The sequence below is a fragment of the Malaya genurostris genome, chromosome 1 (assembly GCF_030247185.1).
Source record: "Malaya genurostris strain Urasoe2022 chromosome 1, Malgen_1.1, whole genome shotgun sequence".
Lineage (NCBI taxonomy): Eukaryota > Metazoa > Arthropoda > Insecta > Diptera > Culicidae > Malaya > Malaya genurostris.
The window spans coordinates 35,148,955-35,164,441 of NC_080570.1; the positions used below are offsets into that span (position 1 = coordinate 35,148,955).

The window sequence follows — 15,487 nt, forward strand, 5'->3', positions numbered from 1 at the left end:
TTCATGTTTCACCGCAATTGCCGTGATCTTTCTAGCGGGCTTGCATGTACCTATGGTTAGGAGCACATAATTAAATCGAAGCCTTCTAAACCTTACATCTACAGCTGCGAATGGAATGACCGGTGGTGACACGACAGTTCCACCAAGCCGCTGCAGCTGACAATCAGGCATCGGACTCCCCACCCTCCTTGCTTGCTGACTGGTCGTCGGGGTTGGTTTGGGGTTGGTCCAACCGGTACGCACTTCGAGATGATTGACATATAAAGCCGACCCGATGGACCGCTTCTGGCCGTTTAGTCCGCGGGCATTCGAATCGTTCAGTTCTCTCTTGGTGCAGTGTTCTCAAAGAGAAGGAAGAATCGTTAACTTTGGTGGGCAGCATGAAAGGATTACTGATGGTAGCTTACTTTGGCCTGCTGGCAGCAACAGTCAGTGCATTCCCGGATGGGGCACCAGCCGACACATGTGTGAAAAGCCGATTTAATCAGCCGAACCATGGAGCCGCTAGGACACAGGACGTCAGCACCAGCCCGTTCCGGATTACTGCCAGTGGCAATTCCTACGGCCCGGGAAGCCAGATCCAAGTTGACGTCACCGGACAGGACGTGTTCCGGGGTTTCTTCCTGCAGGCACGGGATGCACAATCGAACGAATGGATCGGCGAGTGGGTGGAATCTCCGAACACGAAAACCATCCCGGAGTGTTCGGCGATCACGCATGCCGACAACCGGGACAAAGAGCGGGCTAGCTTTGTGTGGAACGCACCGAAAGACCGCCAGGGACAGGTCTACTTCACGTAAGTAACATTTGGCGAGCGGATTTGACAACACCTTTCACTTTTACTGTGCTTCGAGTGCCCTATAATTTAGTGTCGTTCGAATTTGCATATTTATTGCGTAGAGCACTAACGACCACACTACAAGTTCGGAAACCTTTTATCAGTGCACAGCACATTCGAAACATTTTCTAGAATGCGTCTGCGTCTGTGGCAACCATGCAAGCGATCTCTGCTGCTGCTGTCCACCCCCTCTCCCAACAAAACAAACGTTCGAACCATAGAAGGTAAACAAGCTGGAGTGGTCATTTGTTTAGCTGGTGGAACCGGTCCAAGTGCCTTGTGCCCTTGTGGTGGCGACCGAAACTCGTTCAAAACTTTGCTAGTATGTATTTGCTTAAAGGTTGCACATTGCTGTGGTGCTCCCGGGAGATAATCCATAGCGCTTCGAGTGAGCTTACAAAGCCGGCAGCCAAGGGGTCTCGTAAAAGGAGAAGGCAGAGAAAAAAAGCACAGGAAAACTTTTCGATGGTGTTTGGAAACTTTTTTTTTGAAACTGTTTCGCGAACACTGTTTATGCAAGCATGCTGGCCGAATGTTTGACCATGAGTTTCGAGATGAGTTGATTCAATTGAAACTTAGCCTTTTTTGGGTATGATATTGATACGTTACTTTGGCTTTGCAGTAGCAAAGAAATGCTGTACACTGTAGCATTTAAACTATAGAACTTATCTCATTCTCTATTCATTTTTATTCGATCAACTTGATGTTGACTTTATTTAAGATGATTTGCGGTACTTTTTCACTACCTAATATTTATATTCTATTTAAATACATACCCTTAGGAAAAAAACATAGAATTTCAATAGATGTTTCATTGACTTTACAGCTGATTTACCGGAATTTGACATCGAATCTGATATAAAGTTTTATTTTATATATCGTTTCCGCTTGATGCCAAACGCAATTTTCAAACTAACTGCTGTCAATTCGTTTGTTTGAAGCTAGTTTCGAGCCTAGTTTCAACGCTGTTGAACTGAAAATCGAGTCAGTTTTGAACCTGTTTTTTTTGTCGTGAATACGACTTACTTTGCTATGGGGTGCCTTTTCAAAATTTACCCTCTGAGAGAGTGATAAGTTTTTGATCGTGAATATCTCTTGTTGTATCTAACGAATCAACGTAATTTTTGCTACATGCCATCGGAAATATGATCACAATTTTATGATAAAATATTCAGTTGTGTGACGTAATCTCAAATAATTCAATATTAAACTTTTCTGAAATGTTTGATATAAATAAGTATCAAAGAGGATAATTCATAAGGCGCTTTTGCCTTTCTCCTAGCTCAGTGATCTGTAAAGGGATTTATATAATCTAACTACCAATAGAATCGAAATTTTTCAACTTAAGCGTGTATAGAAAAAGCATTGAAGTATTTCAATAGTACACTATTGGAAAACCTGTCTCATTTGACACCAGCCAATCAGAACGCGTTCTAAGGAAGAGAACAAAATATATGATGCTGTACAACAAATCGTTCGAGAAAATGTTCCGAACAGTGTTTAATATCGTGAGTTCCACAATTTCGTCCTTCTGAGAGGCAGGAATGAATCCCGTACAACATCCGAATAAGTTCTTTTAATGCAATGTAAATCCGAAATGAAATAATCGACATTAAAATTCTGCATGCGGCTATTTTTATAGCCGTTAGGACCGCCCATTAGTGAAAAAACTACAAACGAAATCAGGTAAAAACAAACCTCTTGGATCAGTTTGGATTCTATCGCCACTGCGAGCAGATGTATTTTGTGTCGTTTTGCAAAGCTAGTTTCGCTTCCGACAAGAGCGATTACGTCACAGCTGCCAGTCATTTGCATTGGTGAAAAAGCAACGGTGAAGAGCATTACACAAAATCAGCCGTTCTAATGGCTCTAAAAGTTTTATAAAGAACTATTAGGATTTCTTGTTCGCAAATCGAAGGGGAATGTCCTCAGTTTAATGCAAATCTAGAACAGTTTGATTAGATTTGTGCACTTTTCGCTGTGTGAAATTCACAGTAATCGAGATCAAGTGAAGCCTTCTTTGTTTTTGCGAAAAATGTGAAAAAAGTGGAATGCTTGCATAATTCATACAATTGATCAACTAATTTATATTCGGAAGTGTTAAGGAACATGTCAGTTGTTTTCGTATTCACGACATCCAGTTATGTCTATGACATTACCCACCCGCCTATTTCTATCTGGGTTGCTTTGTTTTTCTAGCCGGTTTCGTAAAAAGTGTTTGTTAGATGAAAAAATTTCGCCTAAGAAAATGCGGCATGCTTCGATTTACGTCAAGTGTGGTTTTCATTTTCTATTAAAACCTGTCCACGTAAAATTTCAGCCACAAATAATAGCTACAACAAAAACCTGTTTTAATCCACCTAGTGGTGTAATGATGCCTTTCTCATATCAATCATACCATCATATATAATACTGTGGTATTCTTCAAAATAATTCTCTTCGATTCTAAAAAGAATAACCGAAATCGGTTTGTTTGACCGTCTACTGAAAAAAACTATCAATTGTAAAAGATTTGAGGTCGATTTAGAAATTTTTTTAAGGTTTTTCCCCATTATCAGTGATGGTATACAATTTTTAACCCACTTTACCCTATATTTCCGGGTCCGGAATTTGGATCAGCATGAAATTAAGGAGTTACGCATAGGACCACAGGACCTTTCATTTGAACCTATGTTTGTGAAAATCGGTCGCGCCATCTATGAGAAAAGTTAGAACACATATTTTCTTTGTTTTGCACATTTTACCCCATAACTCCCGAACCGGAAGTCGGATCCAAATAATATTCAGGAATTTTGTATGGGACCACAAGACCTTTCATTTGAATCTTAGTTTGTGATAATCGGTTCAACCATCTCCGAGAAAAGTTAGTGCAAAAAACGTTACATACACACTCGACGAACTGAGTCGAATGGTATATGACACTCGGCCCTCCGGGCCTCGGTTCAAAAGTCGGTTTTCACAGTGATTGCATAACCTTTCTATATGAGAAAGGCAAAAATGCAGATCACTCAAAAATACCGGTTTTTTTTTTTATTTTAGTACACACTGAGGTTGCGTAACTTCAAAAGTCAACGAAAAAAAAAACGTGTAACTTCAAAAATCCGCGTAAAAAACCGCGTAACTTTGGTAAATCCGCATAAAAAACGCGTAACTTCAGAAATCTACGTAAAAAAAACCGAGTAACTTCGAAAAACCACCTAAGAAATCCGCGTTACTTCGTATATTCGCGTAAAAAACCCCAAACCTAAAGAATTGTTTTATGCCAAATATCTTAGAAATATTGCTATTGAAAAAAATCGGGATAACACCAAATCTTGACGTTTCATGCGTTTCTAACACAAAACAAGAAAACCGGATAACGTAAAAAACGCGTAACTTCGAAAATCCGCGTAAAAAAACAAATAAAAAGCACATTAAAAAAAGTTGATTTAGATGTTAATACACCTTTTTTATATTCACCATAGAATTCGCGTAAAAACCGCGTAGCTTCAGAAATCCGTGTAGCTTCGGAAATTCAATTGGATCATTGTTTCGTGTGCCGTGTGGGACGTGGCACCGTCTTGTTGAAACCACATGTCAGGCATGTCTAAGTTTTCCATTTTGAGCAGAAAAAGAAAATCATCACACGGTAGCGCTGGCCATTCACAGTTTCGTTCCGTCACCTTTGAAAATACTTATACTATGGCACACGAAAATTTTGCAAAAAAAAATTGGTATAAATCTCCAATTTGCACGACTTTTGGCAGTAAAACTTTGCTTATCATCATGGTTGGGAATCTTCTGTCCTTGCCTCCGTTTCGCTTTTTCTACGTATGACTTTGACTTCCCATTTTTAAGAGTCACATGTCGCACAGATAGATTGGGATTTTTCCCAAATATGACTCCACCCTCTTGTCCCGTTATCGGGAGCATAGATTTAGATTTGTTCCACTTTCAACCATTCGATCGACAGTAAAGCGGTGGGTAAATTATTTGCAAAGTCTAAAAATCATATACATTTTGAGTTATATTTCGCGCAGAAACCTTCTTCGTCTTATTCTGGTTGGCATCACCTCACTCGAGATGACGCTGATTTGATGGTACAGCAACGAAGGCTATATTGCCAGTTACTTTGGACTTTGGAGTTACCAATGGACTTTCTTTTCACTGAACTACAAGCGAAAATCTCGCTGTGTGGCTGCGTTGAGTCGTCAAAGTACGGATGAAAATTCTTTCTTTCTTGCGAAATACTCGAATTTTCTCCGGACTAACATGATGCAACGTGCTCACCCGTTGAGAGTTTCACCGGAAGTCGCGCAGAAACCTTATTCGTCGATTTTTTTTCCAGATTGGTATATTCAAAATATCGTCAAAATATTCATTAGTGTTTAGTATACGTCTGTCTTTCTGAAGTATTCAAAGTGCAATCGGCAATCGTTTCAATAAGTGAAATTACTCAAAAAAGAAGATCCATTAACACTAGATATACGGATTTTGGTTATATACCTATTTCTACTGGAGTTTTACTTACACTAGAAAGTTGAAGTTTTTTTCAAAGAAAAAGTTCCAAATCAATTTAAATTAAATGTTTACTATCAAAACAATCATGGAAAATATTTTTTATATATACTAAACTCTTGTTTTGAAATGGATTTTTTTTGCGAACGAACATATCGGGAACAAATGTTTTATGCGTCAAATTAGCTCGGTCCGTAAATCTAGTGTTAAACTTTGTGTGCGGAATCACAAAATTCGGGTGCCGAAATGTTCAGAATGTTTTCAAAGGCTTTCGGTGGCAATTTTATGTCGCGAGCAAGTGAGTCGACGACGAACCACGTTCGAATCAAGGTAATGTAGACAGTTTTCTTTGATTCGTTCCGTCAACTACCGTACTCGCCGGATTTAGCTCCATGTGATTTCTGGCTATTCAGCGAACTCAAACGCCCGCTCCGGGGAAAACCGTTTTGAGTCAATTGAGAAGACATCTTTCGTGAATCGCTACGCGCATTGATAGCAATTCCGGAAATTGACGTTAACAACTGTTTCGAGGATTGAAAAAAATCGTTGAGGCTACTTTGAGGGGACGAAATAGATTTGAAAGAATAAATATAGAATTTTGAAATTATCAACTAAGTCTTCCTATTTTTTACCCACAAAAGTAGTATTATCAGAACGTGTTTTGATTTATTCAACATGATATTGTGGGCTCTTCCAAAGAGTAAACAACTCTCAACTCTGCTGGGTTAACTAACGTAAATAAACGAATCTAGTCTGAAATACTTTCGCCGTGCGAAATTTCCATTAGACTGTCATTACCTAGTCACGCTAGAATCATGTGCAAAGCATTCGAACTATCGCTACATGTAGAGCAGAACTTTAAATACACTTAATTAATAAAATGAATGTAAAAACTGTTGACATTTAGTAGAAATCAAGCATACGGTATTTGAAATGCACTTCAAAACGATAAGATATATACCTCTAGATTCTTATGAATACAAAAATTCACTCCCTTGTAACGTTCAGTGTCAAACCCATTGATTCCCGAACATACATTATCAACTTTAGGAGCATTCAGAAAGTAATATTCCATCGTTATGTGCTTCGATAGTGGAGGCAAGATAATGTATTCATTTATGTTGAAGCACGTGGTTCATAAACAAGACAATAAAATATGTGTAAAGTAACATGGTTCTATCAGTTGGTGTATAGGAAATGGCAGTTCAACTGACGTCGCTCGGCAACTTCGCTGCGCTGAACTGTCCAGCGAATTGCAGATTAGTGCTGCAGCGACAATACATTTGTGCTGTACTCATTTCCACTAGAAAATGAAGTGTTTAACACATGTAGTTCGGTTCAATAGCAAAACACATTACACCGAAAGGAAAAACACATCAAAGCTAAGTGAAAAATAATCTAATCTTGCAGCTTAGTGAATTTGCGCATGAAATCTCAAAACAAATCGCTTTGGTTGTGTATTGAAATGAAACAGCAAATGAAACTGAAATGCCAATAGCACATGAATCGATCGTGCAAATTTTTATCAGTGTAAGTTATAGTCCGATCTAAGCACACTAGGAACCAACATAATCTTGTTTCAAGAGCAATTTATTTGAAATTCCATTGCATGCTTTGTTTGTAATGGAAACGCCCATCTTGATTAGTAAACAAATTTCCTAGCTCTTTCGCACAGTCAGATTGTTATTGTTTATTGTTAACTGTTTGTTATTATTTTTCAGGGGCACCATTGTGAAAAACTACGGAACATTTTGGGCGAATTTGATCGCTGAAGCACCTGCGGCACGTCATTTCGGCTAAACATGTACCAATGATTTGTAAATAAAATACACTTTATTTGTTTAGGATTTTGTTTCTAAATGTAAATAAACAGTTTTTTTTTAAATTTAAGACTATCATTATTAGACTCATAACTCCTGATTCGTATTGCTAAGGAACATTGTAATCTTTTCAGTGACATGCAAACATTGAACATGTGACTTGGGCTTAACGTATGAATATGACAAGAAAGTGAAATTATATTGTAAATAACAATAGCGATGGGACTTGTTTTTCATATACATATTGTTTACACTACAACCGTGTGTTCCGTCATGGCAACAACACTTTACTCCGTTGATAACATTCAGGGGTCGATGACGTCTTTTTTCGTGATAAGATCATGTGTATGCAACTCGTTTCATGTCCATCAGTCATCACGATTAAACCAGAACCGGTTCTAGCAGGACGGAACATGTACCGAATTTGTTTAAAATTTGTCGAATCATCACTTAACATAGATTTTGTGTTCCTATCGGAACACAAATTGATGCCGGTTAGAACAAAAAAAAACAAACAGAAGACGATCGTTCTATCGTTATCAGTGATCCCACTCTGCTGTAAGCCGAGAGGCATAATAAAATTATTCTAACGTTGATTGTCTGTTACGGACAAGTACTGCTGAATAATGCAGCAAAGTGCAATGCAACTACAGGCTACCACTACAGTCAAACAACCGAAAATCGGTGGACAGACAGAAGAAGCGCGGTTTGCAATCGCCACGATCATTCAAGAGTCGTCGTTCGACAGTGGATCTTGTTTCCAACCGATCGTCGGGAAAGTTAGTCAAGCTAATCAGTTAATTACGGCCGGTAGAAGTGGTTCATATTACATCCTTTTGGGATCGGTTTTACTTCGTTTGTCGAGATAACATGGTGATCAATTTCGGTGCAGGTCCGGCTAAATTACCTCGGGAGGTACTGCTGGAGGTTCAAAAGGATTTGGTCGAATATGGTGCAAGTGGTATGAGTGTAATGGAGATGTCTCATCGTGGAACGAGCTATGGTAAGCTGCACAACGACACCATTGACTTGGCTCGAGAACTGCTGTAAGTATTTTTATGGCTTCGATAAATAAGATTAGCACCCGAAGATCGTCCTACTCATTGCAGTAAGGTTCCTGACAACTACAAAATTTTGCTGATGCAAGGTGGCGGTACCGGGCTGTTTGCCGCCGTAGCTTTGAACTTGATCGGTCGAACCGGATCCGCTGACTACTTGGTCACTGGATCGTGGTCGGCGAAGGCAGCCAAGGAAGCAGCCAAGTATGGAAAAATCAATCAAGTAGTTCCGAAGCCTGCCAAGTACACTTGCGTTCCGGATCAGAAAGATTGGAAACTGGATCCGAATGCTTCTTATCTGTACTACTGTGATAATGAGACTATCGAAGGGGTGGAGTTCAACTTCGTACCGAATACAAACGGTGTACCACTGGTCGTCGACATGTCGTCCAACATCCTGTCGAGACCAGTAGATATCAAACAGGTTTGCACTTTTACTGCCGTTGCACGTTTCAGTGGTCTAACGATCTTTTCACATCATCACAGTTTGGAGTGATCTTCGCATGTGCTCAAAAAAATATCGGACCCGCCGGAATCACGTTGGTTATTGTACGAGAAGATTTGATCGGACACCAACTACCCAGCACACCGACCATTCTCGATTTCTCGATCGTTGCCAAGGACAATTCAATCAACAACACACCTCCCACATTCATGTAGGTTGGCCGGTAACGAACACTACTCTACCAGAACTCATTTCCTTATCTATCAACAGCATCTACATTATGGGACGTGTTTTTGCCTGGATCAAACGTCAAGGCGGTTTGGAGAAGATGTACAACGATTCGTTAACCAAGTCCAGTATGATATACGATGTCGTAGCCGGGTCCAAAGACTTCTACTACTGCCCGGTGGAGGCCAACGTTCGCAGCCGAATGAATGTCCCATTCCGCGTTGGGGGATCCAGTGGTAACGAAAGTTTGGAGAAAGAATTTCTGAAAGGGGCCGAGCAGCTGGGTATGCAGCAACTGAAAGGCCATCGTTCGGTAGGAGGCATACGAGCTTCACTGTACAATGCGGTTACCATCGAGGAGACGGAATCCCTGCGGAAGTACATGTTGGAGTTTCACACGAAAAATTCATAACCAATTCCACTGTATTTGTATCTAATAAACTTATCCAATTTATGCTACATTTTCATGACGAAAAATTTCATCCAGGATATCCTCCAGTGCCTGATTGGTTCCCTTCAGATTATCACAGACCTTTTTTGCCCATATGAAGTACTCTCGGCACCGTTCCACGGTCCATCCTTCCGGTTGACATCGCTGAAGATCTCTCAAGTTGTATATCTTATCGGCCAGCTTGATCAACCGTGCCCGTGGACTAGTCCCGGCTGCATGTTCAATCTGTAGCCGCTTCCGTTCCAGCTTCGGTAGTGATTTGTCATCGGTGACTTCCTGAACCAGACGGCGTACCGTGAACCCAAAGTTTTGTTCGATCTCCTCGAAACTGGTATCGGTGTCTTCAACGGTGTCATGCAAGATGGCGGCTTGTAGAACTTCGAAATCCGTAACGCCACCTTCGGAGGTTAAAATGTGGGCAACACCTAAGGTTTAGAGATTAGTACAGTATCAGTACAGGATCCCGATTGGGCTTACCAATTGGATGATTGATGTAAGGAGTTTTGTCGGAATCCAGACGTCGTTGGTTGCGGTGTTTCACAGCTGCAAAGTTGATGCATTTTGTGTACGTCAGTAGTACGGTCGGTAGATCTTCGGATGACATTTTTATGACGGTATTTCTAGATTTGCGTTTATTTTTCAACGAGAACAAGAGAATATATGCATTAACTTATCAAGAAAATAGGTTTCTGTAATAGAAATAATCAACGTTAGATATTTTTCGGAATCAAAAGCTTAAATTAAAACATGAGCTTAGTATAAAACATTGTTGATTTACAATGACAAAACATGAGTGAGATTCTATTTTTTTCAATCGTGTGTAAAGTATCTTCGATATCGCAATTTGACGTCAAAAATTTACATGACCTAAAGTTAAAGTTAAAGTTGATGTAGACACTTACAAAGAATATCTCACCACAAATCCTTAACGAAAAAAATCTTCATTCGAAAATTAAGATCAGAACCAATTAGCTAGAAAGATATATAGCTCGTTGTAAAAAAACACTGTTAAATAAATAATATAAAGGGTGATTTTTTTGCTGGTACCTTTTTGGCAATACTGTTTTTGACAGATCACGCGTGCACGCTTATAAAAATTTACTCAGTGTTTGAGTAAAAGTTACTCATTTTCAAATGATACATGGAAACCTCAAAAATTTGCGTAGTTACCATCAATGATAATGAGTAACAATTTGAGTTTAACGCAAGAACTCGTTTTCAGGTTACTATTCGAAGGATCAGTCTAAAAGTTGTAATAACCATTTCTAGCAACAGCCACCATTTTTTGCTAGTGGGGACACGTATTTTTATTTAGCTGTTCATCAATATCAGTTGCAAGGGTGTGTCGCTTAACACAAGCAGTTTTGTGTCTGCAAAGCCCGGAATGATAAACTGTGCTCTTGGTTGTGCCATCGACGCAGATATTGTGTCCAGGGGTGCTCCGTATTGTGCTTCAGAATGGAAACTAATATGCTCAAGTGTGTCATTTATGAAGAATTAGTGTCAAAATGGGGCCTGAGCATTACTGACATGTGCGTTAAGATGCGATTGACACTTGATATGATGTCTTGAAGTTATAAATCAATTGTAAACGGAATAATGAATAAACACAGTAGGGTATTGAGTGCAATTAACTAATATTTAAATACAATATGCTCAAAAAAGGAACAATTTTTACGCAAATTTGATATATGAGAAAAAAGATTTCACTCAAAATTTGAGTGCTAATTATTCAATTTTTAACTCATGTACAAATAAAGTATTGCTCAGTAAATGAGTAGATTTTACCCAAACGCAGCCATTAGAGTAGTTCCACTTTTTCTGAAAACGAGTGAGATCTTACTCATATTAAGGTAACTAAGCGTGTGAATCGTGTCCTCCGTCATTGTCAAACTTGTTCAGTTTGGTTTACAATTTAATCATGAATCGACTTACAACGTCTAACATTTGGTGAATGGGCGCTGGCTAAGTTGGAAAAAGATCAACTTTTTTATTGAAAAATTGTGTTCAGCGGCGAAGCTCATATCTGGTTAAATGGATACGTCAACAACAAGCAAAACTCCCGCAACTGGAGTTAAGATCAGCCAGAAACATTGCAAGAGTTACCACTGCATCCCAAAAAAGTCAATGTTTGGCGTGGATTAAGTGTCGGTGGCATCATCGGGCCATACTTAAATCAAAGGTCACGACATGCGGAACATTACTGTGAATGGCGAGCACTACCGTGTGATGATGCCCAAAATGGAAGAATTCGACATGCCTGACATGTGGTTTCAACAAGACGGTGCCACATCTCACACGGCACGCGAAACAATGACCAAATTGAAAGCCGCCTCCGGTGAGCAATTTTTATCACGTTTTAGGCTCGTCAATTGACCGCCTAGTTTGTGTGATTTAACGCCTTTGAACTGTTTCTTGTGAGGCCATGTTATGGTTCATGTCTCAAAGGATAAATCAGCACTGGAAACCAAGAGAGAGAGAGAGAGAGAGAGAGAGAGAGAGAGAGAGAGAGAGAGAGAGAGAGAGAGAGAGAGTGCCAAAATTGAACCTTGCGCATGGGCCATTTAAAGCGGAGCCGCGGCCATCATTTGCAAAAAATCATTTTCAAACATTAAATTATATGGATCATTCTATCCATTCCAATGAAAATTTCATCAATTTTCTCAAATTTATTGTTTTTCTGTTTTTTTTTTTTGGTCAACCAAATCTTACACCTCTTAAAAAATTACCCTTTATAAGCATTAAAATACTGTTTGATTATTTAAAGTATTGTCCATTTCTAACATCACATTGTTCACATCTTCCTTGCAATTCTGGGTACTTCGCAAACAAAATGCGCTTTTTTCGACTCGATTCGTCTCTACTACGAACATAACGAAGAGCTGCTCAGCGAGTGCGTGTCCCATCGACACAAATAAAGGGTAATCCAAAAGGGCTACAACTGGAAAGTAAGCCGCATGCGATAGCACTTCCCATTCGAGTTTTTCTATCTGCCCCCGGACCGGGAGCATTGTCATGAATCTGGGTCCATATTCTGCCCCTTTCTCTCCTTTTCATCAATTCTTGTTCAAAGCACGTCTGTTGAGTTAAAGCAGAAAATGTCTCCCCCATCAAGAAAGAACACACAAAATCATGATCTTTGTCAAAAATATCCGTTTATCGACAAAAAAAGATGAAATTTTGTGCAAAAATGTGAATTTTATTCCATTGCAAGTTGTGGTAATGGCGAATGATGATGTTTCGTGTATTTTCGTTAAAACTATTGAGATGATGAAAATAACTCATCTGATAAATATTTTCGTTTGATTTTTTCCGCTATTTTCGACGTAGGACTACGTCTTTCTTTACTATGCTCACCTGGGACATTCGCAGTGTGAGTTACGGCTTCAAACAAGAGCGGTTGCGTCATCCTGCTGTTGGACGTTTCCATTGAAGAAAAAGACAACAAAAAGTGGACAACAATGGGGACTATTACACAAAAGCAGCCGTTCGAATGACTATCAATGTTATCTGAAGAACTATTAGGATAAATTCTATGCAAATCGCAGGTAAAAATCACCAGTTTAGTGCAAATCTAGAAGAATTTGATTAGTTTCGTGCACTTAATAAAGCACAAATTAAGCAGTGTTTAATACCGTAGAGAATTTCACAATTTGGCCCTTCTGAATGCCAGAAATGAATCCCGTACAGCGTTTTGATAGTTTCTTTCATTGAAATATGCCAATCCGAAATGAATTAATCGACATCAAAATTCTATATGTTGTGGTTTTTGTTTGCAGCCGTCGGGACCGCCCACTTGTGAAAAAAGCTACAAACGAAATCACATAAAAAGAAAACTTCTAACCAAAATTGGTTCAGTTTGGCATCAACCGGCATGGCGAACAGATGTGTTACGAGCCGTTCGCATAGCCAGTTTCGCTTCAAACAAGAGCGATTGCGTCATCCTGCTGTTGGACGTTTCCATTGAAGAAAAAGACAACCAACGAAAAATGGATCAAAATGGGAAATATTACTTAAAATCAGGCGTTCTAATTTCTCTAAATGTTATCTAAAGAACTATTAAACTAGCTTCTATACAAATCGAAGCAAAAAATCATCAGTTTATTGCACATCTAGAATAATTTGATTAGCTTTGTGCACTTTTCGCTGTACGAAATTCGCATCGAACGAGTGCAAATAATGCTAGTATTTGACTGCATCACATTCGATAAAAATGTTCCAAACAGTGTTCAATATCGTAGATAATTCCACAGTTTGGTGTGAATCACGTACAGAATTTTGATAGTTTCTTTCACTAAAATATTACGATGTATGAAATATTGAAACATATGAACGATTGTACGACTTGTGTTGCGATCATCTAGGCCCAAACTTACAAATGATTTGGGATGGAATACAAACGTAATCTTGGACATGGAATACAAACGTAATCATCCGTAACCGAAATCTTTTCCAAAGCCACTAACGATCCTTTTCAGGACTCTTAAAGTAAGGTAAAGAACTTTTTGAAAACTATCTTAAATCGCCGCCCTACTTCCCAGAATACAAACGCAATCTTTGGAAACCAAATTGTTCTTTTTAGCACTACAAAATCTTAAACAGTCCTACGGTATCAAATCAAATAATATCTTTACACATATCAAATGCATCAATCTCGCAGTTATGTCTCTGGCATTATCTACTCTTAGTTTTTTAATAAAATATATTTTCTTGATATTTCCTAAAAATGTTCTGTTTTTCGTCAAAAACTATATACTAGCGTTATTTATAGACAAAACTGACCAAACATGTAACGGTTGAAACTTTGATTTGGAACTAAACACCCTGTATAGAGTCAAGTCGTCGAATCGTAAGTTTTGTTTTAGTGTGGCGTTTTCGTGAGATATGCTGTTAAAGTATACATAAATTTAAAGTAAAGGCAAACACTATGAAACACGTAACTTAACTCACCCCAATAAAATAAATTTAAGTAAAAATATGTACTTCTATTGCTCGTAATTAGTAATTATATCGCCCGGCAAATCTACACGAATGATAAACAAAAACAACATCCAGTCTGTCATTTTTCTATCTAACGCCAAAACTGCAAACGCTACTTGTGCACAGATGGTTCACAACTTGGATAATGTATTGCAGTAACACGGATAACGCATCTAACCGTGGACTTGTGTATGTCGGATGCATTTAACACGACACTATCTTTTTACTGAAAAACTCTCAAAATTGATGAGAATTAGAGAGAAAACAGACTCTCTATTTGAAAGAATCATCATGTACATACAGAAACGTGCAGACTGCTATAAACAAGTTCCGTTACACATGAGTCATTCCTGAACAATCTACCTAACCTCACTTTTGATCATTACATTACAATTATTCTCCTTTTCGTTGCGCATTTCGAAATACTTGCAAGACGCCTTAGTCCTAAAATCTGTGAAAGTTGTCATCTGGAACTTGACACTTCATTATTTAATTTGCTGAATAAAAAGTTTTTCGGTCTAAACTAATTAACAGAAGAATTCTGGACTACGGTAGATATCATGGTATCCTACGTAACTCCGGAATTACCTCAATTGCATATAGTGTGTGACAACTTCCGAAACATTCTAATCCAGAAATAAGTCATTATTCGTCAAACCCATGCACAATTCTGTATAAAATGTTCAAAACGACGTATGTAACAATGAGAGATTCTCTTTGTTTACTTTCTCTTTCGATTATTGCGAAAAATTCCTGCTTTTTTCGGTAACTTCTCCAGAGCAGATTAAAAGATGATAGCTTTAGTTGTTATTATCGGTGAATGATTGGAGAGAAGGATTGCTAAGAGTGCCGTAATAATTAAAAGAGAAAGTAAACAAAGAGAATCTCTCATCGTTACATACGTCGTTTTGAACATTTTATACAGAATTGATGTTCGCTATCCTAAAGGTCAATGCGGACGAATCAGTTGCTTTCCGATGGCATCAGCCCGGCACATTGGAATGATGCAAGTCGATAGGTGTTGATGACAGGCGCGCACAGCGAGAGAGAGTGAGCAACCATTTCGACTCACTCTGCACTCTCAGCTGGAGTTACATTTGCCTCGAAACTGGCTCGAAGATGAGTGTTGCGATCTGGATGAATCGATTGAAATTGACTGTTTTCATACTA

General features: G+C 38.9%; 3 protein-coding genes across 5 annotated transcripts; 2 read left to right on the forward strand and 1 right to left on the reverse strand.

Moving 5' to 3' along the window:
* The first annotated feature begins 272 nt into the window (after positions 1-272).
* Positions 273-7,220, forward strand: LOC131436619 (putative defense protein 3). Its single transcript, XM_058605444.1, has 2 exons — positions 273-796; positions 7,057-7,220. The coding sequence occupies exons 1-2, from the start codon at positions 381-383 to the stop codon at positions 7,133-7,135; spliced, it is 495 nt and encodes a 164-aa protein (XP_058461427.1). The 5' UTR covers positions 273-380; the 3' UTR covers positions 7,136-7,220.
* A 523-nt stretch (positions 7,221-7,743) lies between these two features.
* On the forward strand, positions 7,744-9,340 carry LOC131436592 (probable phosphoserine aminotransferase). The gene is made up of 4 exons (XM_058605407.1): positions 7,744-8,201; positions 8,265-8,637; positions 8,700-8,869; positions 8,929-9,340. Exons 1-4 carry the CDS (start codon positions 8,026-8,028, stop codon positions 9,296-9,298), a joined length of 1,089 nt encoding a protein of 362 aa, XP_058461390.1. The 5' UTR covers positions 7,744-8,025; the 3' UTR covers positions 9,299-9,340.
* Positions 9,311-14,424, reverse strand: LOC131436599 (guanosine-3',5'-bis(diphosphate) 3'-pyrophosphohydrolase MESH1). Of its 3 annotated transcripts, XM_058605426.1 has the most exons (4): positions 14,288-14,399; positions 14,120-14,224; positions 9,815-9,957; positions 9,311-9,762 (listed from the first exon to the last, which is right to left on the reverse strand). In XM_058605426.1, the coding sequence occupies exons 3-4, from the start codon at positions 9,939-9,941 to the stop codon at positions 9,338-9,340; spliced, it is 552 nt and encodes a 183-aa protein (XP_058461409.1). In that variant the 5' UTR covers positions 9,942-9,957; positions 14,120-14,224; positions 14,288-14,399; the 3' UTR covers positions 9,311-9,337. The 3 variants fall into 3 exon arrangements, with proteins under 3 accessions (XP_058461409.1, XP_058461401.1, XP_058461416.1); XM_058605418.1 differs by lacking the exon at positions 14,120-14,224 and having other exon boundaries at positions 14,288-14,424; XM_058605433.1 differs by lacking the exon at positions 14,120-14,224 and having other exon boundaries at positions 14,321-14,394.
* Between the last annotated feature and the right edge of the window lie 1,063 nt (positions 14,425-15,487).